The sequence below is a fragment of the Tursiops truncatus genome, chromosome 2, assembly GCF_011762595.2.
Source record: "Tursiops truncatus isolate mTurTru1 chromosome 2, mTurTru1.mat.Y, whole genome shotgun sequence".
Lineage (NCBI taxonomy): Eukaryota > Metazoa > Chordata > Mammalia > Artiodactyla > Delphinidae > Tursiops > Tursiops truncatus.
The window spans coordinates 41359511-41385186 of record NC_047035.1 but is presented as its reverse complement, the minus strand read 5'-3'; the positions used below and the strand labels follow the sequence as shown (position 1 = coordinate 41385186).

The following is a 25676-nucleotide window of genomic DNA, read 5'->3' as shown; positions in this document are numbered from 1 at the left end:
TGAACGAGTTTTTTAATATATTTTGGATATCAGCCCCTTATCAGATATATGATTTGCAAATATCTTCTCCAATTCAGTAGGCTGTCCTTTCATTTTGTTGATGGTTTCCTTTGCTGTACAGAAGCTTTATAGTTTGGTGTAGTCCCATTTGTTTATTTTTGCTTTTGTTTAGGAGACATATCTAGAAAGACATTGCTAAGACCAACATAAAAGAGCATACTGCCTATATTTCTTCTAGGAATTTTAATGGTGTTGTGAAACTGGACGGCCACATGCAAAATGGATTAAGGACTTAACTGCAAGGCCAAAGTCCTTTTTAATAGAATTCCCTTGGGTTTGGTATGCAACTGAGGAAAGAAGGTAGTTTAATAGAGGTCCCAGGACTATATATAAATTTTGGGCATTTTTGTTTAATTTTCTTCTAATGATTTGCTTGCAGTTCCAAAGGTTATAACAAGCATTATAATTTTGCTTAGGCACAGATTTAAAGACTAAACTCTTAAGTCATGCAAGGTGAGTGAGCTTAGCCAGCTGCCCAGCATGTATTTGCAATGTAGCTTTGTTGTTCTTTAATACAAAGATTTCTTTCATCATCATAGCCTCACAGCCTGCTTATTGGATGACTATTACCACAGTTATTTTACAGGTAAGGGAACTGGACAAATTTTATGCCCAAGTGGTATTTTCAAATTTTAGAACTAGTAAAGGTAGCTAGCTAGATATAGACCCCTCAGACATTAAGAATCCAGTGTATAAACATGTCTCTAAAAATGACTGTAAGGATCTTCGGATGTTCAGAGAGAGGAGATACTGTATGTAAAATAAAACACGGATACTGAAAACTACATATTACAAACAAGTGGTTTAGTAAATTATTATAAGGTGAACATGCTTGTTAACTAGCGTCCAAGTCAAGAAATAAAACTTTGCCACCTACAGCATAAACCCCTTCTATATGCCCCATTCCTTCAAGAAATCATTATCCTGACTGCTAATAGTTATCCTCTCCCTGCTCTTTTCCCCCTATAGTTCCATCACCCCAAATGTGTATCCCTAGCACAGAAATTTGGTTTTCCCTTTTTTTTTTTAATGTACTGTATTTTTAAAGTCTCTTTTAAGTTTCCCTTCTATCCCCATCTGCTCCCCACTGTTTATCTGTAGAAATACTTGGACCTTCAAAACCAGAGTTTACCACAGTCCAGACCCTGCCAATTTGCTTACCTATGATACACCCTACATGCCCTCCACCCTCCAGATTTTCTACAAATTGGCAACTGGATCCAGAGATTGGATCAGACTCTGGTTCCATTCCTCTGGCGAGACTACAGGGACACATAATGTCTAGTTGTCTCACTTTTCTGATTCTAGGAGCCATTATTAATGCCTGTATCTTTTAATTCATTGGAGATTACAAAATAGCAACATTCTTATTCTAGAATTTCTTTTTCATTTATTAATTGGAACACTTTTACATAGAGACGTTTCCCCTTATCTATTATTTGGATACCCAGTAGGACTATTCATATAGAAAATGCAGAATAGATGTTTATTTGATTTTATTTACCAACTTTGAAGATAATGAATTAGTTCCTTACGAATTCCCAAAGATAAGCAATACTTTTTTAGTTTTAATATCATTAGGAATGCAAGGACTTAAACATATTTGATGATATTCAATTTACTGCAATTACTATCATGATTGAAGCTCAAATTTTCTCATCCTTAGCCAGTGGAAGCATCATAAGGTTAGCTCCTTTTGCCATGACCCTAGTAGTCTGTGATAGCTTCTTTGCCACCTGGTATGAAAGATGTTCCATACACATTTTATGTATTTTTCTGTTGCAGACATGGGATCAACTATTTCTTCAAGGAGCCCTGGTTTCTTTTAGAGAAGTGGTATTTAAGGGCCACAATCTGGGTTTGTCATTGTTTCTAGGTCTTTCCATTGGACAGAATTTGTTGTGGGGGAGGGGTGTGTGTGTGTGTGTGTGTGTGTGTGTGTGTGTGGTATATGTGCAAGTAAAACTAACCTCATGAATTTATATTGATGCTTCCAATTCGAATTTAAGACTGCAAATCATTTAACTTAACCTTTCTCTGTTACTTACATCTATATCTTTTTTTCCCACAACAATAATCCTGATTCTCAGGGATACAAGGTGATAGAATTAGGATATTTAATAATCACTCATTTGTTTTATCCCCTATTACACACACAAAAGTCTCAGAATGATAGCGCTAATACTCTCATCAACATGTTACTGGAAAGATTTTTTAAAAATTTTGTGTATGTTCTTTTCATTCTTCTCTATTTTAAAAAATAATTAAAATTATCATACTATATCTACTTTGTTAGAGCATGTAGCCCTTACATTCTGTACACTCTCCCTTTTAGTTCATTGGTAATTGTGTATTTAATTCTTATCACCAGTTCTTAGGGTGGTATCAAACATTTTGATTGTCTGAAAAATATTCTATTATAGATTCCTCAGGAAGGGCTTATGGAAACAGTATCCCTTCGGTTACTGAATGTTGATAATAATTTATCTATGTCCTTCATACTTGAAAGGCAGTTTTGTTAGATATAAAATCCTTGGCTCACAATTTCTTTTCTTGGGCATCTTAAATGTTATTTCATTTTCTTCTGGCATAAAGTGTTGCGGTAGAAAAGTCTGATGAGAATGTATAATTTTTTCCCTTGTAAGTCACAGGCTTCGTTGTTCCGGGTCAATATTTCGGATTCACAGTATGCTTTTCCAAAATGTAGATTAAAATCATTTTTTCTTTTGTTTTTTTGAACTGGAGGTTTTTAGCAATTTTTCTGTTTCCTTTCTTTGGTTCTCTTCTTTAGGAACTCCCATTATCCATATGTTGAATCTTTACCTATCTTCACTATTTGTCACTTTCTCTTGAGTCCTTTTTATCTCTCCATTTAGATTTTAAATTGATTTGATTTTTTAAATTTTCATCTTTTTCACCTTCTATTTATCTTAAGGCATTATTTGTTGTGTTTACGTCTTTTGTCTTTGACTAGTTTAATCTTCATTTCTGAAATGCTTTTATTATTTTATTTCGAATTCTTTTCTGGGTTCTTTCATCTCATTTCTGAGTTTTTCTAATCCAGATTTATGTTGTTATTTTGTATCTTGTATCATTCTTAAATCTTTTTGCTTTTTCTGAAATAATAGGTTTATGGTTATGATATGTTTCTTGGGCATATATTTCTGGTATACTTTTATTGCCTGCAGCAATATAGCAATATTTCTCTCTCTCTGTCTTACACACACACACACACACACACACACACGCACACAGCTTTATCTGGGATTTGACCTTAATACTTTTTTGCTGCTCATTTTCCAGTGAAATTAGTTCTTAACTTTAAAAACAAAAGTGGGGTTTGGGAAAGCTTTTCTAATTTCACAGATCTCCCTCTTCTGCTGTTTATATGTACTGTTTAAAAACTGTAGCACTTACTTTCTGAAATTTCCTGGCTCTATTCCCTTCTTCCACTTCAGTTTGAACTTTCTCTTTTATTTGCCTTTTTTGTCCTTATCCTGTTTAATTTTTATTTAGCCCAGCAGTTTCTTCTCCAAGAAAGATTCAGTTCTGTAAGGGGGCCCGGGTGGGGCAGTTTGAAGATTCGTAGGGGCTAGACTGCTCCATCCCCTTCAGACCTTTTTACTGTAGGTCCCATGCACTCACCTGGTATCAAAGAGGGCAAAACTCCTCCCACTTTCAACTGCTGTATTCAGTTGGCCCTCATACCTTCCACTGAATATTGGTTGGCTATTTTGGGGCTCTCTTATTCTCAGGTCCCTCAGAGGCTGCCCTGATGCTTCCTTCTTCCTCTCACATAGACCTGGACACCATGTAGGTCTTGTGGTTGGTGGTGGTTTATCCCCACCAACTTCTTTGAGACTTATGGGGCTACCTTGTTATGTAGCTTTGTTATAAATGTTGTCCATAGAATTTTGGTTTTATTTTTAACCCTCTTTTTATGTGGGGATTCAGAGAGATTGAACACCTATGCTGCATAGGCTCTATATTCTACAGTAATCTACTTTGTATGTGTGTTTAATATTAATTATATTTATCTCAGCATCATAAAAGGCTATGATCTAATTTAATCACTCACCTATTATTCCTATTGTCTTCTAAGTTTTTTAATTTGCCTCTCATTTTTACTATCATTTTCCTTAAGTGTGTCTCTAACATGGAGAGTTTCCATACCCATCTTGCATGCTAGGCATTAGTTATACTAGGTTGCAGAAAGCAAACATATTGTTACTATGTGTTCATCACCCTGGCCTTGCCTTGTGAGTCAAAATACCCAATCTGTGACTGTTTATATAATGAAAGACCTGGGCTTCATAAATGGTGGAAATACACTATATAGTTTTTGTAGAGTTTTTAAAAATCTAAATAAGATATCCACATAAGGTAAATTGAAAGGGCATAAGCTGTATGCCTGTCATTCACTCACCTGAACTATCAGAAAAGGAGAGTATCCAAGCAAAATGAATAGGAACAGATTTATTTTTCTCTGAAAATAGTTACACCATAGTCAGAATTGGCCAAGGAAAGACAAATATGTATGGCTATCTGCAACTTTCATAGATTATGGGCCTAATTTTTTATGGAAATAGTACTTCTGTCTTATCTTTTCCAATGAGAAATTTATTGTTAAAGTGTTTCTAATGCCTTGAGACAGCTAATCTACATTTAGAGATTGAACTATTACCCCTAAAATATTTTAAAGAGGTCTTGTGGGTTTTAATTTTTGTAAGTTGGGCTACATTGTACTGTAACTTACAAAAGATTTAAACTGAAGCACAAGAAATGTTAAAACACAAAACTCTGCTACAAAACTGAAAATATTATTCCTTGAATATTTATGGAGTGTATGGAGTCTGTTTTATATTCTGGGAATATAAAAAAGTGAAGATCCCACCCCTATTTTCAAGGAAAGAAGGCAGTTATCTTTATATGATGAATGATTCACAAATGCTAGTCTGCATGCAAGTGCCGGAATTTGGGACAAGTTTTTAACCACTTTTTGATGAAAAATAGGAGAAGATGGGCCATATAGTAAATTTTTATAAATCTAAATTAATTTAATTTAAAATACTGTTCTAAGATTATATCCTTAATACTTTTTTACTGCCAAATATCCTTTTGTTCAAGAAATTATAATCATAGTAAATTATAGGATTTATTTTTACTATGCTTACTTATGGAGATTAAAAAGTCAGTAACACTATTTGATTTCCAGAAATTTTTTAGATTTTAATGATCTGAACACTCAACTCTTGAAACCTGAGTCACTATAATAGACGCTATTCCAACAATATGAACTATGCGTTATATAAGCAGTGACTAATTCTATGGTGAATTCAAACAATTGTTTGTTTTAAACTGTAAAGAAATCAAGTTTATTTTTAATTTATAGTAATATTATTTTTATTTTAAAAAATATGTTGCAAAATATTTTCTTCAAGTACTCTTTATCTCTTTCTTGTTCTGGGTCTGAGTTCGTATATACTTTAAAAGAAAATTTTGTTTGCAACAAATAGAAGTAACAAATTAAAGTCTTAAAGACTTCTTACAAATATGTAAAATAAAGATCTGAATATATAAATGGCCAAAGATGAGAAACACAACAAACAAACAAACAAAATTTTTAAATGCCTAATATAAACACATGGAAAAGATGTGCAACTTCACTGATAATAATATAAATTAAAATAAGGCGGGTGGGTTGGTGAGTATTTAAGGAAACGAGCATTCTCAAATTCCATTGCTGGAAGAAAAAACTGGTACAAACTTCCTTAAAACTATTTGGCAACATTTATCAAGAGTCTTAACAATACAGAAATCCATAAAACCAGTAATCTTATTCCTAAAAACCTTTTCTGAAAGTATATTGGCGTCTCGGTTAAAGTATTATGACCACGGACATTTGTTGCAGTGTTGACAACAATTAGAAGCCACATAATTGTCCATAATGAAATGTTTAAAACAATACTAATAATTCACATATTAGAATACTATGCAATCATGAAAAATCATTTTTAAAAATAAATTTATTTATTTAGTTTTGGTGGCATTGGGCCTTGGTTGCTGTGCGCAGGCTTTCTCTAGTTGCGGCGAGCAGGGCCTACTCTTCATTGCAGTGCGTGGGCTTCTCACTGCAGTGGCCTCTCTTGTCATGGAGCATGGGCTCTAGGTGCATGGGCTTCTGTAGTTGTGGCATGTGGGCTCAGTAGTTGTGGCTCGTGGGCTCTAGACTGAAGCCTCAGTAGTTGTGACACATGGGCTTAGTTGCTCCACGGCATGTGGGATCTTCCCAGATCAGGGGTAGAACCCATGTCCCCCACATTGGCAGGCGGACTCTAAACCACTGTGTCACCAAGGAAGCCCCATGAAAAATCATTTTGAAGAATACTTAATGGTGTGTGAATATGTTAGAAGGGTACAAAATTCTATATAACAGAATAATATGTTTTATATAAGAAAAAATATAGGGCTTCCCTGGTGGCGCAGTGGTTGAGAGTCTGCCTGCCGATGCAGGGGACACGGGTTCGTGCCCCGGTCCGGGAGGATCCCACATGCCGCGGAGTGGCTGGGCCCGTGAGCCATGGCCGCTGAGCCTGCACGTCCGGAGCCTGTGCTCCGCAATGGGAGAGGCCACAGCAGTGAGAGGCCGGCGTACCGCAAAAAAAAAAAAAAAAAAAAATCATGTACTTCTAAAAAAGGAAATTATAGAATGGAATAGATTTAGTTTCTGCCTCTGAAGACGAAACTTTTTTAACCAGGCCATGAGTTCAATTGTATAAACTAGAAGCCTAGATATAAGAAATGTAATTCTTTGTTTGTTGGAGACAATTATCTTGCCAGTTTCTCTTTTCCTTCTCCTCCATGAAAACAAACATTGCTACTCTATGTTAAAAGGCTGAAGTGAGAATTAAGAGAAAATGACTAGGAAAATATGTACATTGATACCATTGCTGCAGTATAACTAGTGTTTGGGTTTTCTGTGAGGATTACCAAAAAAGCACGTAAAATACTTAGAGAATCAGAGAGAAAAGAACTGTGTAAATACAAACCGTGATCCTTCTAGCATCACTTCTATTTGTATGTGTTGCAGGATAACCTTGAATATTTGGATGCAAGTCATAACCATGTGATAACTCTTGAGGGATTTAGAGGTCTGATGAAACTTAAGCACTTAGACTTGAGCTGGAATCAACTGAAAAAATCTGGCGATGAAATAAATATGTTATGCAAACACACCACAAGCCTTCTCACTCTGGATATTCGACATAATCCATGGCAAAAGGTATGAAACAGAAATGTTTATAAAAAAGCAAACAATCATTTTTATTTCAAAGCTGTTTTCTCACTACTATTCAAGAATAGCCAGAAATAGGCAAACTATCTTTGTCTCGCTATAATTCCCTTAAGTATTTCATAAGTTGAATTTAGTGTAGTGATCAAGTGAATAAAATGTTACTATAAGAAAAGTCTTTAATTTCACATCAGACTTTTTTTGCAACCTCTAATAGTTTAAGAGTATTGTGGTTTTAAAAGTGTTAGATGTCACTGCCATTTGCACACCTTCAGAGAATTTTCATAGTGCAGTATAGCTCAGCATGCTAGAACCCTACTGTAATGAGGCATAGGAACCAAGAATAATAGAATACAGTGAGAGAAACATACTATTAAAGGGGGAAAAATTAACAAAAGCATGTTTACTTTTAAATTAACAATAGTATGTTTCTCTCACTGTATTCTATTATTCTTGGTTCCTATGCTTCACATTCCCTGATGAACCTGAATTATAAAGTCTTATTTATGTTCTGTTATAAAAGGAAATTTGATTGAACGCTATTCTTTCTCATCACAAAAATATGTAGATTCATGCTAAGAAATTTCAATATTCAATGATTATACTGAAGAGTATCTCCAAGTATTTAAAATAAGCCCCAAGTTTATAATTTCAAGACTATTCCTTTCCTTGCTTTTCAAAAATGTATATAGACTGTGTTCAACATTTTTAAAAGGGACTAAAGCATGATTGGTTCTTTTAAACTGGCCGTATTACGATGTTTATACTATTGTATTTCTCCTTTTTAGCTCAGTAAAATTGAAGAATATTTTTCTTTTGCCAAATCAGACTTCCTGAATGATCACAGTACAGCTGTAGCCCTGTTGCCAAATTAAATGTCAAGAGCTGAAGATCTGTATTGGATCACCCATGGAGCTGACTAGCTAAATGCTGATCTAGATAAGCAGGAGGCACTGCAGTTGTTCTGTGAACACTTTTCACCACAGTCACTTTTCAACAGCTTGTGGGATTTCCTCTCTCCACAAGAGTAGAACTATCCACCTTCAAACAAAAAAGATTAATTCTTAAATATAATTTAATTTCAACTATTGTTTAAAGAATTAAGCCTTTATTTTTAGACAAATATAATAAAGTAGGAGATGCATAATTTGAATTATGTGGGAAGGAACAAAGAACTCCTTTCCATGTCATAGCACATGTAATATTTTGTAAAAATTAACTTTTGGTATTTTTCCCAAGCCAGCCACATTAAGACTGAGTGTTATTGGCAGATTAAAGACTCTTACTCAGTTAGATGGAGTCCTTATTTCTGAAGAAGAAGCAACAGCAGCTAAGAAATTTATTTCTGGGACAAAGATTACTCAGGTTGGATTTTACTGTTTAATATTTCTTGTTCTATTTAGAATATACAAATAATATTTCCCATACTCTTATTTTGTTATTGAGATTTTATATTCTCTCAGCATGCTAATAAAAAGATCAGTCTATAACAATCATATCACTTGAATTTTTTTTCTGTTTAAATGTATTCCATTTAAATACCAACTGGTTGTATGGATTCTCATCCCTGCACACTACCCCCAAAATACCTCTAGGGTAACTGTTTCTTTCCTAGTCAACCTGAACTCACCAGAGTCCTTTAGAACCTACATGAAAATAAGCAACTTTCTGTGGATAAGGTAAGCTTCGAGGCCTTGAGAAAGCATTTAGTAAATTATTTACCTAGTATTGATATTATATGTGTCTGGCTGAAAGAAAACAAAACCTATTAACTTAGGGAAGGGGAAATACCTATATTATCCAGATTAAGAACGCTACTTTGGCCAAAGTAGCTTCAACATCCTAAATATCTCCACTCTAGTTATCTAGCTATTTACTTTTTGTGGAATATTTGAATATTAATTCCTTAATGTAATGTTTAATTTTGTATCTGTTCAAAGTGAAGGAAAGAAACTCTTTTGTTGATAAGAATATAATTAACTCCTGAAGAAGAGTTGGGGATTTATCCTACCAGAAATCAAAACTTACTAAAATCCTGTAAGACAATGTGGAATTGGAAGAGTTAGACAAATAGACCAATACAACAGAGTATAAAGACCCAGTGTAGACCCACACATACCTGGAAAATTGATAAATAACAGAGCTGCGTGTACAGATCAGGGAGCTAGTCAATAAAAGGCACTGGAACAAGTGCATTAAGGCTTTCACTACAAAAAGCAAAACCAAAAATGTTTTAGAAGAAAAGATCAGAGATTATCATTATAACCTTGAATGAGGGAAGAATTTATTATGCAAGAAACAAAGAGCATATACTATAAAAGGTTAGATTTGTCTATGTTAAAATTAATACATCTATTCCTCAAAGGGCAGAAAGTGAAAAGACAAGCTATATACTGGGAAAAGAAATTTGAAACACATCTGACAAAAAATATTCTTTATATATCCAAAATATATCAGGAAAAAGACAACCAATCAAACAGAAAACTGAGCAAAACATTTAAACAGACACTTCACTGGAGAGGAAATCAGAACAGCCAAACAACTTAGGAAAAGATGCTCTACCACATTAATACTCAAGAAAATAAACATTAAAACTTAAATGATCTACCAATTTATGGCCACTACTGGGGGGAAAAAAACCCTTGACAATATCAAGTTTTAGCAAAGGTTTGAAGTAAAGGTTACAATTGGTACAACCATCTTGGATAACAAATTGGCCCTATCTAGTAAAGCTAAATATATACATACCCTAAACCTAGCAAGTTATATACTCTAAAGAAACTCTTGCATATATATACCAAGAGTCATGCACAAGAATATTTATGACAGCAATGCTTATAATAGCAAAAAACTGAAATCAGCTCAATGTTCATTGATGGGAGAATTGATAAGGAAATATTATATAGCAATGACATATGAATGAACTACATCTACAGGAAGAAGCATAGAAGAATCTCATGGATATAATACTGAGCAAAAAAGCAAGTCATAGAAGAATATAAACATTCAATTTACATAAAATTTGAATATGTATAAGACTAATATTTTATTTATGGATATAAACATAAGTCTATAAAGAAAGAAAGTATGATAGATACAAAATTTGAGATCAATTGAATGCTTCTTAGGGAATTGATTCACTTGAGATGAGTGATGGCTTCCAAGGAGAAGGAGAGAAAAAAAGATTAGGATGGGGCACCCAGGGAGCTTCTAGGGTAGTAGGAATATTCTGGCTCTTAAACTGGTTTCATGATGGATTATATGGTGTTTGTTTTATAATAATCCTTTCACAGTTTTATAAATATTATTTTGTGGTTAAATGTCTGCTAAAACAAAAAAATGAGTGAGATATATAAAGTATATCCAGATACTGAAAACATTTTAAGGTAAAGAAAATGTCATATTTTAAAAGTATTCATTGGGCCGCTCATCTAGGAAACAATTCTTTTAACTATATATATATGGACCTCTCTGTGCTATTTCCTTTATGTGTTTTTCGTTTTATTAGTTATCTCTCTTACGGCATTCTAGTACTAAAGAGGAGAGATCACGGATTCTTAGTATATGGCCTTCTGCCAAAATTCTGACACAGATTTCAAAATTAGGACCACATTCACATCTGAGTGGAAACTGGTACTTGAAGGTAAAGACAATTTATTAAACCTAATATAAAAATTTAATTGTTTTTTTAGTCAGCTTTGGCCTTTGTATCATAACGAGGGCATAGATAGGTAATGGGCAGAAAACTGGAAGAGCTAAATTAAAAGTAAAAGAGAAGTCAAGTCATGAGTAGTTATGTCACAGGGGCTAGAACTCAGCAGTGGTCACTACAGAACAGGAAATTTAGGATAAAGGTACACTGCAAAACCAAAGGGTAGATTCTGAGAATATATCAAAATAAACAAGAAAACTTTAAAGCTCAGAGCCAGAGACCAAGCCAAAAATTTGGATGGCAAGGTAAAAGGGATCAAGAATCCTGGCAAGAGAATGGAGGAACTGGTCAGAATTCAGCCAAGGCTAAGGGAAAAGTTATGGAGCACTAGCAGCTTCTTGCTCAAGAAGCACCCTTTTACCTCTTGCCAAAGATAGAAACTGGGCTAAAAGAATCTGACCCTTGAAAATGGAAGATATTAGTGGCATTCTTTTTATTACAGAATATACATAGATATTTAGTTGTGATGCCGGCTCTGTGATAGTCTTAGCTGACTCCACAGGGAGTTGTGAAATTAGAATGGCCCTTTAAATCTGTCCCAAGTTGGGCTGAGATGGCCAGGCCTTTCTTTCCTTTCATCATTGGATGTGGGCCAACCTGGGAAGGAGCATGACCTTGGACAAGGCAGCTCTCTGCTGCTGATGCTGTCCCTGAAGGGACTGACAGTTGAAGGCTTTCTGCCAACAGCACTTGCAGCAACTGGGACAAGTCCTTCACTGCTGGGAATCTGACTGGCACAGCTCAGTGTCTGTAATACCATATAAGTCCCTCTGAGTTATAATCTTGTCAAATTTTACTTTTCTGTAAACTAAGAGCTTTGCAATATCTTTAGTTCCTAGAGGACTTTTTATGTTACTTACCACATTTGAATTATTTCATTAGCCTTTTTATCTTATAACATTGAAGTTATTGATGTCATCCAGAAGCAACATATAATGTGAATTATTCTACAGATAACTGCCTTAAATTTAGATGGGCAACATCTTTTTGAAATCACAAATTTAGAAAAATTGGAAAATTTGAAGTGGGCATCATTCAGCAACAATAATCTCACTAAAATGGAAGGCTTGGAATCTTGTGTTAACCTGGAAGAGCTCACATTAGATGGAAACTGCATCTCAAAGATAGAAGGTAAGGTATTAGAGAATTCTAAAGTCTTAAAATATGAATGTCTAATTAACAAGAGCAAAAAGTGAATAACACTGAGGATAGAATTTCTGAAGAGGAAGGTCTTCAGAGAATTTCCAAGAAGGTTTGGAGTAGAGTATTCTAAACACCTCTTTAGTGGGATCTGTGACTGACTGCTATATATAATGAGCCCAACTAGCTGCCTTCCCTCCCCTCTCTTAACCAGTGTTTACCATCTATTACCAAACTTAGCACATTACAAACTAGTCAGTGTTCAAAATCTGTACCATTGAGTAAATAAATGAAAGAATGAGGTGTGCTTTTGAAAAAGATAAAGCAGCTCAGTTCATTTTTCAAAATATGGAATTAAGGTTACATTTGGAAATTTGAAGACTTTCAACAAAATGAACATTTTATTCACTGGAGGTTGAAAATCAGATGTACTATATAAACTTTTACTGGGATCCACATACAAGTACAAATTAAGCAGCTTTATTAATGCCTGCATAAGTGTACACACACACACATCATGCATACTTATCTAGGTATAATACATTTCTGGATGTGCATTTTGGTAACAAGGCTGTCCTTGTCAAGGAGAGAAGGTAGGAATTGAAAATCATGCCTGAGAAAGAGACTTAATTTACACTTTATTAGCTTTTGAATTGTTTTTAGCATGTGTGTACTACCTTTTTCATAAAATAGAAAATTTTACTTTAAAAAATTACATATGCAAAAGCAAGTATTAAAAACAGCATGTATAACATTTGTTATACTTCATTTTAATGGCTGTTAACAATAGTTTCTAAAAATTGCTTGATCATAAGAATCACTTAGGATACTTATTGAGTATATAGATCCACAGGCCTCTCCTCTGTAGATTTTAGCTAAGTAAACAGTGCGGGGGGGTTGGGGGTGGGGGGGCGGAGGTGTAGGTCAGGCATCTGTGTTTACAACTATCACTAGTCTCCATTCCCATACAATAGGGTGTTAATTTTGCTATGTATGTAACAATTGAGAACCTATTTCCTTTTTATTCCCCTCCATAAGCCTACTGAAGGGAAGACTCCTTCAACCTGTATTTTCCCTATACCCACTTTTCAAACATAGCTACCCCACTAAACTTTAACAGATATTTATCTTCTTTTTTCCAAACATAGATAGGCTTAATATGCATTTAAGGATTTTTGCTTTGATACTACATCCTAACTTGCCCTAGATTGATTTGCTTTCAGCATTTCATAGTCCCATGATAAAGGCTGGTGTGAAAGGGGTGCATGAATAAAATTTATTGAGGACTGATTATTTATTTGCCAAAAGCTATAACTGATACTTTTCAAATGCCATTCCGTTTAATTCCATAACCGTTAGAAGTAGATTTCAGTATATCCATTTCATGGATGAAGAAAATTTGTCTCAGAGGTTACATAATTTTACATAATTTACCTATGGTCCCAAATCTAGTGTGAAACCAACATTTAAAACCAGTTCTAACTCCAGAGTTCTTATCTGTCAACTGCACCATCCTACCTACAGTTATAAAGTGTCTACAGCACATAATGTACATAGGGGGTTAGATTGTGGTGAGAGGAAGCATTTTCTAAAGTTCTGTCTTAGACTGCTTTCAAGCATACAAAGGTAGAATTAGGTTCTTTTTAATACAAATGATGGCACAGTAAGGAATACTTTCCAGAGTGTTGTATTCTAGTTCCTTACCCTTAATGTTTTACAATGGGGGTTGGTGATTATTTTGAGCTTTGTAAAGTAGAGCTTTATATTATTGTGATGGTGAAAACCTTAATTAATTACATAATTTAAAGGTTATTTGAAAGCTTAATTCAGTATTTCCTATACAATACCTTCCCTTAACACCTAAAAAAAATGTGTCTACTTGGAAATCCAAAATTGGAATTTAATATATTATCTAGTACACATTTTATTCTTCTTTAACAAAAGGAAAAACAATGATGGTTAATACTATAAAATCTGTAAAGCCATTTGAACTTAGAAAAAGATAAACAGTAAAACAACCAGCCAGGTATTTTTTAAATTAACTTTTCAGTGCTGTCTGAATCTTTTCTTGAATTTGCTTATTTTTCTAGGCATTTCCAAGCTGACTAAATTAACCCGCCTCAGCATAAATAATAATCTCCTCACTGGTTTGGAAAAGCATACTTTTGATAACATGCTTCATCTTCATTCCCTTTCTCTTGAGAACAACAAAATCACTTCATTGAGTGGTTTACAAAAAGCTTTTACACTAATTGAATTATACATAGGCAATAACTATATTGCTCTCAATCAGGAGATCTACAATTTAAAGGTGACTATCTGGAGTACTAATGTTTTTGGTTTTCTAAATATTTTCTTATTTCTTTATACTATGAAAGTAATGCATGTTCACTGTACAGAATTTGGAAAATATAGAAAAATGTAAGGAAGAAAATAAAAATCAAGAAAAATGTATTTGATGTCCATTTCCTACCATTGGGACTTGCAGTGGCCTCTTTCCTTTTGCTGATACCATATTGCTAGGGCTTTATCTCCTACCAAAAACTTATGTCCATTTCCCATCTTTCCTTACTTGCAGCCTTATCCTCATTGTATTCCCCCAATACAACTACTTCTAGAGCTGCAGAGTCAACCTAATCAACAACAGCAACAAAACAAACCATTTTACATTATAGATGAGGATTAGTTTTACTCCCTCTTGTCTTAACCTCTCCCATCCATATCTACTCAGGGCCCTTCCTTCACAACAAACGTCTTATCTAATAAGGAAGCACATTTTCCCTTAAGATGAATTCTGCTACTCTCTTACAAGGCAGAAGCACTTCAGTTTTATCCCTCATCAGAAGACTGTTTTTCATTGTTTCATTTCACTGTTGTATCTGTATACACACATACTATTTAACAGATCATTATTCCATAAACAAAGTATATGTTTTAAACTTTGCTAAGTTTCTTTGCAAATCTTTATCATGGGTAATACATTTAGCACCAGCATCCAAAAAGGGATTCTGATCATATAATATAGACCACTGAAATACCGCACAAAATTAGACCTTAACAGTATGAAAGTATAATGCTTGCACTAAACAGCAGCATACTTAAAAGCACTCAAATCACTATGAAATGATAGAGTAATTTAATATTAAAATTCAAGGATGATTAAACTCTTAAGGGGAAAAAAACTTGTTAGAGTGAGATATATATGTATATCACTTTAAATGTATGTATTTTTATTACCAGGGTTTATGCAACCTGGTCATTCTAGACATGTATGGAAACATTATTGTATGGAATCAAGAAAACTACCGGTTGTTTGTAATATTTCATCTTCCAGAACTGAAAGGTCTGGATGGAATCTCAATTGTAAGTTGTTTTATTGACTCATAGCATTTGGTCCAGGCTTCATATTAATATATCCATAGGCCATAATCATTTTGAATGTTGCTTTATCACTAGTATGTTACCCAAACTTATTATGCTTATTAAAATCTAGGTCTCCAAAGCACATTTTAGATCTGGGTTTTAATTGTTTAAATTGAGGTAGTCTGGGAGGGAAGATGCTGCGTACATTTGCACCCACTGAATTCAGTGCCTAACAAATTTATGAGACAGGATAGGAGAAACTGCCCTGGACCCCTACCGTCCTCTTGGGCCTAAAAACAGCTTCCTGTTACCTGGAAAAATACAGTTGTTAAGGTTTAAGAAAAACATATTTGAACCAAAAAATGGTATGTCAACATTACTAGTAAACTATACTAGTAAAAAATAACTTTTTATACTGTGTAAAAAATAACACAGAACATAGCACTGAATATGAAAGCAATATTTGGAAACTTGGATTCTATAACTAGTAAGTTCATACAGGGCTCCTGATTTCCATGTAACAGGATAAGTGCAAAACAAATGGGTGAAGAATAAAAAGGTTCCCTGTGTAACATTGCCTAGCCCCTGTCAGACAATAAAACTCATCAAATTTCTAGGAAACTGAGAGATAGTTCATGATTATTTGGGACTTTGAGGTGCTCTGAGAAAATTACTAATTCTAACCCTGATTTTTTTCAGGGCCCTTCTCAGAATGAAGAATCAAAAATATTCTCCCCCAAACACAAACAATTCTCTAGAATCTTGTATACTGGGTTTTATTTAGGTGTTGGCTTTCATTGAGGGACGTTTTAAAAACAGTCTCATGAAACTAGTACTGTATGTGCTCCAATGGTGGTGTTGAGTATCTTATCCTTCCTATCTCTCTGTGCCCTCATTTGAAGGGCCACCTGAGAAAGTGCTTTTAGAAGTCAGTGTAGGAAAACCTTTCCCCCCTGAGGAAAAGTTATGCTGTCCTCACTGACAATGAGTATTTTTAAACTATTTTCCTTTTCACTTTGACTACCTAAAAGCTCAGGGCCACATTTATGGTTCAATGACAGAAACCCTGTAGGACTTATGGTCTATCTGTCCCTATCCCCAGTTTTGATCTATTTAACTTACATCATCCTCAGTCTTGATCTTCACTATTTATTATTTGCATTTTACTATTTGAGTATATGTTCCTCCTGTAAGCTGCCATAAATTCTTTGTGGAATGAGGTAGAATATAAATATATGAATTAATAATGGACATGAAGACTAGATTGAATAATTTAGACTTTAATTGAGAGGTAATGGGAAGGCATTGAAGATTTTTGAATTGGGGAATAACATTTTGAAAACCATATATTAGGAAATTTAACAGCAGTGTTTAAAGTGATTGATGAAAAACCAATAGGAGGCTATTCGCGTGGTCTACATGTGAGGTAATGAGAAACTGAAATAAACCAAGGGGAAGTGGTTTTAAAAATGGAGAGCTGAAAGGTAGGAGAAATACTGGGAAGAATTGACAGAACTTGGCAACCAATGAAATTTGAAGGACGAGGAAATGGAAGAATAAAAGATGTCTACAAGACTTGAGTCTATTCCACTAAGAGATATCATAACAGAAATATGATTACAGGAAGAAAAGCATTTTCAGGAATAAGATGATTAGTGTTAGACACACGAAGAAAGCTGATAATTAAAACCAAAAGGATATAACATTGACTAAGGAAAGAGAGTAAAGAAAGTAAAGAAATCCAAGTGAGCCTTTAATACTTCCATTTAGGAAATGTAAAGAGGAAAAGAAGCCACCAAAAGTAGACACAGAGGGAAGTAGAAGAGCAATATCATCCTAGAGTGTTTGAGAGGTAAATGGACCTGGACTTTAGAAATGACATAGTCTAAATCCTTTATTTTATCAATGAGCGCAAAGAACTCCAGAGAATTTAAATGACATTCCAAGTGACATGACTTTTTAATGGTAAAGTATGGACAGCTGAGCCTCACTCTGTGCCCAAGGCTCCATGGATATATAATCATACCAGGAAGTAAGGGAGTGGTACTGGAAGTTCCAACCCTCTAATCATGGTTGCTGCCCCTGGCAACCAGCCCCCATTCTTAAGGACTTTCCAAAAGTCATCTTGTTAAGATACTCAGACTGGTTGAAAGGAGCTTGTCATAAATAGCAACACAGTCCTTTCACCTTTATGGCTCTGGACCTATTTCAGAAACCGAAAACAAAAAACCAAATATTATAATAAAAGATGCCCCTATGGCTCTTATATAGGAAATTATGAGGGTTTGAGGAGCTATGTGCCAGGAACAGTAGACAAAGACCAAATATAGGTTTCTTATTATAAATCACAATATCACAGCTTATGCTCTGGCCTTTGAACACAGATCCTTTACAGCAAAATGATCAGAAAATTCAAAATATATTGGAATATTACTGTAATCCCATTCAGTAATTATCCAGTCCATAATCATATAGAAATGTCTCTCCCAGTGAGGCCACTCAGATTTGCAGGTTTCCATTGGAGACTTTGTCAGGTTCCAAAAGCAGGAGTGGTCTCAAAACACATAGCTTAATCCTTTCTTCAGGCATCTGATATAATTGAACTGAGACAATATCATCTCTTGCTCTGAACCCCTTTTGAGGTAATATAATATTGGATTTCCTCATTACATAATCTATTTATTAATTCCTTTACCCGTAAGTGCCCTTCCCTGTTCTCTCCATTTATACCCATACTTTTCCACCTTTGGAAGGGATATTAGATTCAGCCACTGTGCTGGTCTAGTCTAGCATATACCTCCCCTCAGTCCACCCCACTTCAGATAGGACAAGGTTATATAGGTGCAAAACTAGTGGGCTATTTTTGCCACCAGGAAATACAGATGCATTCACTGTTAACCCCAGTTTTGCCAGATGGGGTGAAGGTAAAACCTACCCCCATCAGGCCTTTAGGAATCCTGACAAAAGGCTTAAAAACATAGTTTCTCGCTTAGGAATTATCCCTGTTTCCAGTATTTGTAGTTGTAGCTGTGGTCCTGTGGCCACTGCATCAGGCAGAAAAAAAATTTGAGGTGATGTGAGGAAGAATGAAAGAAAAAATATAATGGTTATACCAGCATCATCCTTCTTTCGCAAGAATTGCATAGTCATATCAGCATCCTTGCCCCATCCCCCAGATGCACCAGAAAAACAGAAGTCTATCCAGTGGGGACCCTCCTTTAGCCACATTCATGTTCACACTGAGTATGAGCACTCTTAGGAAGGTATTTAAGCCAGCCCATCATGCTTTTATCTCCCCCCGCATTTTAGACAACCAATGTTTTAATTGCCCACTCTAGTTCTCTATTGAACTACTACTCTGAGGGGGATATCTTTCTGCCCACTGTTAGACATTATGGGCTGTTCAGTGTGTTCCTTGGTCTGAAGAAATAAGTCAACTGTCCAGATTGGTGCAATATCTTCTGTTCCAGTTCTTTTATAGCATTATGTGCATTTGCATTTACACTGGGTAAGCAAATCCCAGTCCAGAGTCAGTATATATTCCTGTCAAGACCCATTTGTAGTCCCCCAGGGCTACCAGCCTCAGTCTGACTTGCCAGCTATATTCAGGGCTTTACCACAGGGAAATCTGCCACATAGCCATCTGCAGTCTCTGTCTCTTTTGCTGGCAGACAGAACAGTTCTTATTGGCATTTAGTGCCTCAGAGGGTGCAAGAGGAATATGTCTAGATTCAGCCCATCTCCGCACTGCTGTAGACCCCCAATGTCCACCTATTATAGACCCAGGTGGCCACCTTAAGTGAGCATATGGGCATATCTGCTTGTCAATTCCAATCACCTTCCAAAATGGGAAGAGAGTTCAGATGGGCATCAATGTGTCCTACTTTAATGTACACCTCAAATTTCCATAAGGCTGTGCCCCATATGGGCATCTTTTTAATAGGTCAGTTTTCCATTGCCCTCCTGCCTGACCATATGGCCAGGCCAGGAACAGTAGATGAAGGTTTCTTATTATTATCTCAGTAACACACCAGAGGACTCACCACAGTGTCATTCCTCAGGTCCCAAGGTCCCTAGGTGGTCTGCCTTCTTCTCTGCACCTTTCAGTCTCCTATATTTATTTTATATATAATATCCAAGGGTTTAGCTGTACTTAGTAGGAAATAGGGAGAAATGAGGCTATTCCATTTTGACCTGGAACCAAAGAATTAATGTCATTTAGTCATTTGTAAGAGAGAACCTCACTTTCTAAATATCCTCATATACAGGAACCACCAGAGATTGAGTGTGCAAAAGATTTGTTTGGTGGCAGACTTACTTCTGACATGATTGCTGAACGACAAGGACATTCAAACTTCACCCAAATGCAAGAACTAAATTGGACTTCATCATCCATCAGGTACAATCATTTTATTCTATGCTATTTGATATTATAATATATAGTTATTATTATTTTTCTAAGGTTTATAATTTATACATCTTATCCAAATATAACCAGTAATTCAGAAAATCATCTACACTACTTCACAATCTCATACTAACTTTACCATCTTTGAATTGCATTAATAACTTTTATTATCACACACTATGATTAAAAATGTCATCAAGCTCTTTCTAAGACCTTATATTTCCCTTTTCTTTTACAATCAAGCTTTTAAAATTAGAACATACTAGGTTTGCTCCTCACATTGTACCACTCTAATCCAATGCTCTCTGGCTACCACTGCCACCATTCCTCTGATGCTGTTCTCATGAATGCTATCATTGTCCTCCTGTTTAATAAATCCGTTTCTCTTCTTTTTCTATTCTGCACTCTTCACAGGCAGACATCTTTAGCCATAGTTTTAATTTATGACGATGACCCCCTAATTTACCCCAAATCTAGCCTCCTAATTTGAATATTCGATTGCTCTCTAGATAGCATCTAGGAAACAACATTCACCTGTTGTCGCCCAAGCCAAAAATCTAGAGTCCACTCTCTCTCCTTTGTCCTCCATTTTTTTGTTTGTTTGTTTGTTTGTTTTTTTGCGGTACGCGGGCCTCTCACCGCTGCGGCCTCTCCCATTGCGGAGCACAGACTCCGGACCCGTAGGTTCAGCGGCCACGGCTCACGGGCCCAGCCACTCCGTGGCACGTGGGATCCTCCCGGACCGGGGCACGAACCCGCGTCCCCTGCATCGGCAGGCAGACCCCCAACCACTGTGCCACCAGGGAAGCCCTTGTCCTCCGTTTTTAATTAATCACTACATTCTATAGAGTCTGTGTCTTAAGTATGTGTCATAGTTCCCCCCTTCTTTCCATAGTCATTGCCCTTTTCCTAGATTGGGGAATTAACTAATTTAGAAACTGGTTTTTTTTTTGTCTTATACAACCTTACCTGCAAATTCATCTATTATCCATACCGCCTTCTAAGATGCAAGTTTTATCAGATCACTTCCCTTCTCAACATTGTTCAGTGTCTTTCCACTGTCTACAGAATAAAATTTTAAATCTCTTTGTACAACATAGAAGGCCCTTCCTTTTTTATTATAGTTTTTCTGTATCCCATTTCTTGAGGACACAGACAGTGACTTTCATATTTGTTGTAGCCTTTCCAAACATATTGTCTGCACTTAGGAAACAAACTAATGAAAACATGTCAAAAGAATAAATGACTTTTAATGTATAAAGTGTATCGTAATTATAACTTTAGGGGTGAGCATTTCTTTAAAGGTGTGGTAGGCTTTTGCACAGCCAAGGAAACCATCAACAAAATGAAAGGACAACCTACTGAATGTGAAAAAGTATTTGCAAATTAAATATATGACCAACAAGAAGTTAATATCCAAAATATATAAACAGACGATACAATTCAACATCAAAAAAAAAAAAACAACCAACCTGATTAAAAATGGGCAGAAGAGATCTGAATTGACATTTCCCAAAGAAGACATACAGATAGCCAACGGGCACATGAAAAGATGCTCAACATCGTTTATCATCAGAGAAATGCAAATGAAAACCACAATGAGGGCTTCCCTGGTGGCGCAGTGGTTGAGAGTCCGTCTGCCGATGTAGGGGACACGGGTTCGTGCCCTGGTCCGGGAGGATCCCACATGCCGTGGAGCGGCTGGGCCTGTGAGCCATGGCCATTGAGCCTGCGCATCTGGAGCCTGTGCTCCACAACGGGAGAGGCCACAACAGTGAGAGGCCCGCTTACCGCAAAAAACAAACAAACAAACAAACAAAAAACACAATGAGATATCATCTCACACTTGTCAGAATGGCTATCATCAAAAAGACCACAAACAACAAATGTTGACGAGAATGTGGAGAAAAAGGAACTCTCATATACTGTTGGTAGGAATGTAAATTGGTACAGCCACTATGAAAAACAGTATGGTTTCTCAAAAAAACTAAAAATAGAACTATCATGTGACCCAGCAATTCCACTCCTGGGAAAAAATGAAAACACTAATTCAAAAAAGATACATGCACCCCAATGTTCATAGCAACATTATTTACAATTGCCAAGATATGGAAGAAACCTAAGTGACCATAAACAGATGAATAAAGAAGATGTGGTATATACATATAAAATGGAATAGTACTCAGCCACAAAAAAGCAGGAAATTTTGTTTTTGCTATTTGCAACAACATGGATGGACATGGAGGGTATCATGCTAAGTGAAATATGTCAGACAGAGATAGACAAATACTGTATGATATTACTTATATGTAAAAAATAAACTGAATATAACAAAAAAGACTCACAGATATAGAGAACAAACTAGTGGTTACTAGTGGGGAGAAGGAAGGGGGTGAGACAAGATAAGGGTAGGAGATTAAGAGGTACAAACTACTATGTATAAAATAAATAAGCCACAAGGATATACTGTACAACACAGGGAATATAGCCAGTATTTTATAACAAATATAAATGGAATATAATCTTTAAAAATTGTGAATCAGTATGTTGTACACCTGAAACTTACATAATATTGTATATCAATTATACCTCAATTAAAAGAATATATAAATGAAACAAATTGGGATATATGAAAAAAAGAAGTGTTTAGAACAAGGTGATTAAGCTTTATGCTCTTCTCCCTCATAGCTCAAAGGAAGGTAAAACACTTTTAAAGCTGTGGACTAGGAATCAAGCATTCTGACCAATTACCAAAACATCCTTACTAGGTGGAATGCCATAAAAGTTTTCAGGAGATTCCACAGAAAACTCTGTTTTCAAAGAAATTACCTACTTTCTCCTTTTCTTTCCTATCCCAAACCCCTTCCTGGCATTTCAGAAATAACCTATTTCATATATATCCTCTGCAGTTTACAACCTGAAAATCTTATGGTTTACCATATCAACTTCACTATGACTTCATGAACATGTATGGAATTATAAAGAAATTGGAAATGTTTATTTTTAACGTTTCTTTTATGATAGTTCTATATTTATGTGATAATAGACATGTTTTTTTAAGTCAATGAAATTGTATGTCATTTTCTTACACATGTACCCAACAAAAATGTGTATTTATCTGATCATTTGGCCCATATATTTTATTTTTTTAAACTAACTTTACTTTTTATTTATTTTTAAAAATAAATAAATAAATTTATTTATTTTTAAAAATAAATAAATAAATTATTTATTTATTTTTGGCTGCTTTGGTTCTTCGTTGCTGTGCGTGGCTTTCTCTGTTTGCAGCAAGCAGGCGCTACTCTTTGTTGCAGTGCGCGGGCTTCTCATTGTGGTGGCTTCTCTTGTTGCAGGGCAAGGGCTTTAGGTGCGTGGGCTTCAGTAGTTGTGGCACATGGGCTCAGTAGTTGTGGCTCGTGGGCTCTGGGCGCAGGCTCAGTAGTTGTGGTGTACAGGCTTAGTTGCTCCGTAGCATGTGGGATCTTCCTGGACCAGGGCTCGAACCTGTGTCCCCAGCATTGGCAGGTGGATTCTCAACCACTGCGCCACCAGGGAAGCCCTGACGCATATATTTTATATTAAGGCAATTCTTTTCCATAGAATTTGTCAGATCAGATCTTTTAAAAACGCCTTTGGGGTTACACATGAGAGATTCACCAATATAATTTGCCTGTTAAAATTATAACTGTATTTACTCTGTCTAAATTCAGAACTGTGGATTTGATTCCAGTTGACCAATTTAGAAATGTGTGTAATGTGAATCTACAGAACAATAATCTTACCTCATTCAGTGGATTAATCTATCTGCCTAACGTGAAGGTGAGTCACTCACAAATTTTCTTTTTTTCTTTCAAGGTTTTCAGTGCAAGTTGTAATCTTCTTTACTTTGGGCTAAAATGTATATTCATGTCATTAAAGAAGAGAAATTAATTTTCTGAAAGTATTTTTTCACCAAGAAAAAAAGCATTACTTCCCAAAGTTATTTCAGTTGATCTCAATTTTATGCGATTGTCTTATAAGCAGTGAGTCTTCCTGTCTAATAGGAGATGGGATGGAAGGCTGCCTCTGTAGTGAGTGAAGTTGGAGGATACTGTGGTTCTCAAAGCAGCCTCATCGCCTCCTGTCCTACAGCTTTGAGCCATCTACTAATGCCTTTTAAACTTAGGGAAATAACGATCTCTCCAACTAGAGTTATTTCATCTAAATAAGGCTTGGAGAAGTCAGGAGTACAGATTGAGAAAGTTGAGCAACTTTCTAGGTCTCCATTATTTTGTTTGAAATGGTGTATTTTTCAGCATGTGAGATGATAAAAAACACATTCAAAGCCAAATCCAGACAATTCAGGACATAAAAATTTGTCATTTTTAACACTAATATATTAAATTATGTTGTATAGCCAAAGATATATTTACAGCATCATTCCTATGTTAATATCTGATTAATAATGGATTCCTTCTGTAGGTCTTATGCCTCAACTATAATCATATTGAATCAATCATGCCCCGACTAAAGCCTCAGACTCACTTGACCAATAGACAACTACTCTACCAGAAAGTGCCTTCAAGTGGCTATGGGCAGCAAGGAACTTCAAAAATAAACAGGTATTATTCTTTTTTTTTACAACTATAAATAATTCTGTTGGGAATTTAAAAAGCAGTTAGTCACATTAATGACAGCAGTACGTACATTTAGCTTATTTTAATACTTAATTTAATAGCTACGTGCCAAAAATAAACTTCACAAATAAAAAGATACCAAAATACTTCTTTGTTATTGTTTTTTCCCAGCCTTCTCCATTTCATACTTATATTGTATGATAAATAAATTTCATTTTATTGCTAAGTAGTATTCCATTATATGACAAGTTGTTTATCTTTTATCATTGATGAACATTTGGGTTGTTTCCAGTTTGAAGCTATTTTGATTAAAGTTGCTATGAAAATTTATACCCCTCCTTTATATTGGAGACTACTCAGATTTGTTTTTTAACAGCTTTACTAAAGTACAATTTACTTACCATATTCACTCATTTTAAGTGTATAATTTTTACTAAATTTATAGAATTGTGCAATTACTACCTACTGCAGTACAGTTTTAGAACATTTCCATCACACAACAGAGAGATGCCTTGTGTCTATTTGGAGTCAATTCCCTTTTGCACCTCTAGGTCCAAGATACCACTAATCTACTTTCTAGAGAGTTATGTTTTCCAGACATTTTATATAAATGGAATAATATAATATGTGGTCTTTTGCATTTGACTTCTTACACTTAGCATAATGTTTTTGAGATTCATCCATGTTATAGCATCTATTAGTTCATTCTTTTTTTATTGCTGAATATGTTGGGCATTCCATTGTCTGGATATATTCCACATCATGTTTATCTATTCACCAGTTGATAGACATTTGGACTGGTCCCACTTTGGGGTTGGTATGAATAATGATGCTATAAAGATTTGTGTAGAAGTATTTGTATGTGCTCATGTTCACATTTCTCTTGAGTAGACACCTAAGAGTGAAATTCCTGAGTCGTATGGTAATTTAATGTTTAACTGTTTAAGAAACTGCCACACTGTTTTCCAAAGTGGTTGCACCACTTTACATTACCAAAAATTTTTGAAGGTTCTAATTTCCCCACATCCACACCAACACTTGTTGTCTGTGTTTTTGATTACAGCCATTCTAGTGGAGTTAAAGAAG

At 35.4% G+C, this 25676-nt stretch overlaps 1 protein-coding gene across 1 annotated transcript in view; it reads left to right on the top strand.

Annotated features, from left to right (window-relative positions):
• The window catches only part of LRRC9 (leucine rich repeat containing 9), a 99223-nt gene that overhangs the window by 48167 nt on the left and 25380 nt on the right, over positions 1 to 25676 (top strand). The window contains exons 17-25 of the mRNA XM_073799892.1: positions 7151 to 7342; positions 8591 to 8716; positions 10860 to 10994; positions 12017 to 12194; positions 14294 to 14514; positions 15444 to 15566; positions 19835 to 19965; positions 23685 to 23793; positions 24436 to 24575. Coding sequence (XP_073655993.1) covers positions 7151 to 7342; positions 8591 to 8716; positions 10860 to 10994; positions 12017 to 12194; positions 14294 to 14514; positions 15444 to 15566; positions 19835 to 19965; positions 23685 to 23793; positions 24436 to 24575 — 1355 coding nt within the window. The remainder of the gene's footprint in view (positions 1 to 7150; positions 7343 to 8590; positions 8717 to 10859; positions 10995 to 12016; positions 12195 to 14293; positions 14515 to 15443; positions 15567 to 19834; positions 19966 to 23684; positions 23794 to 24435; positions 24576 to 25676) is intronic.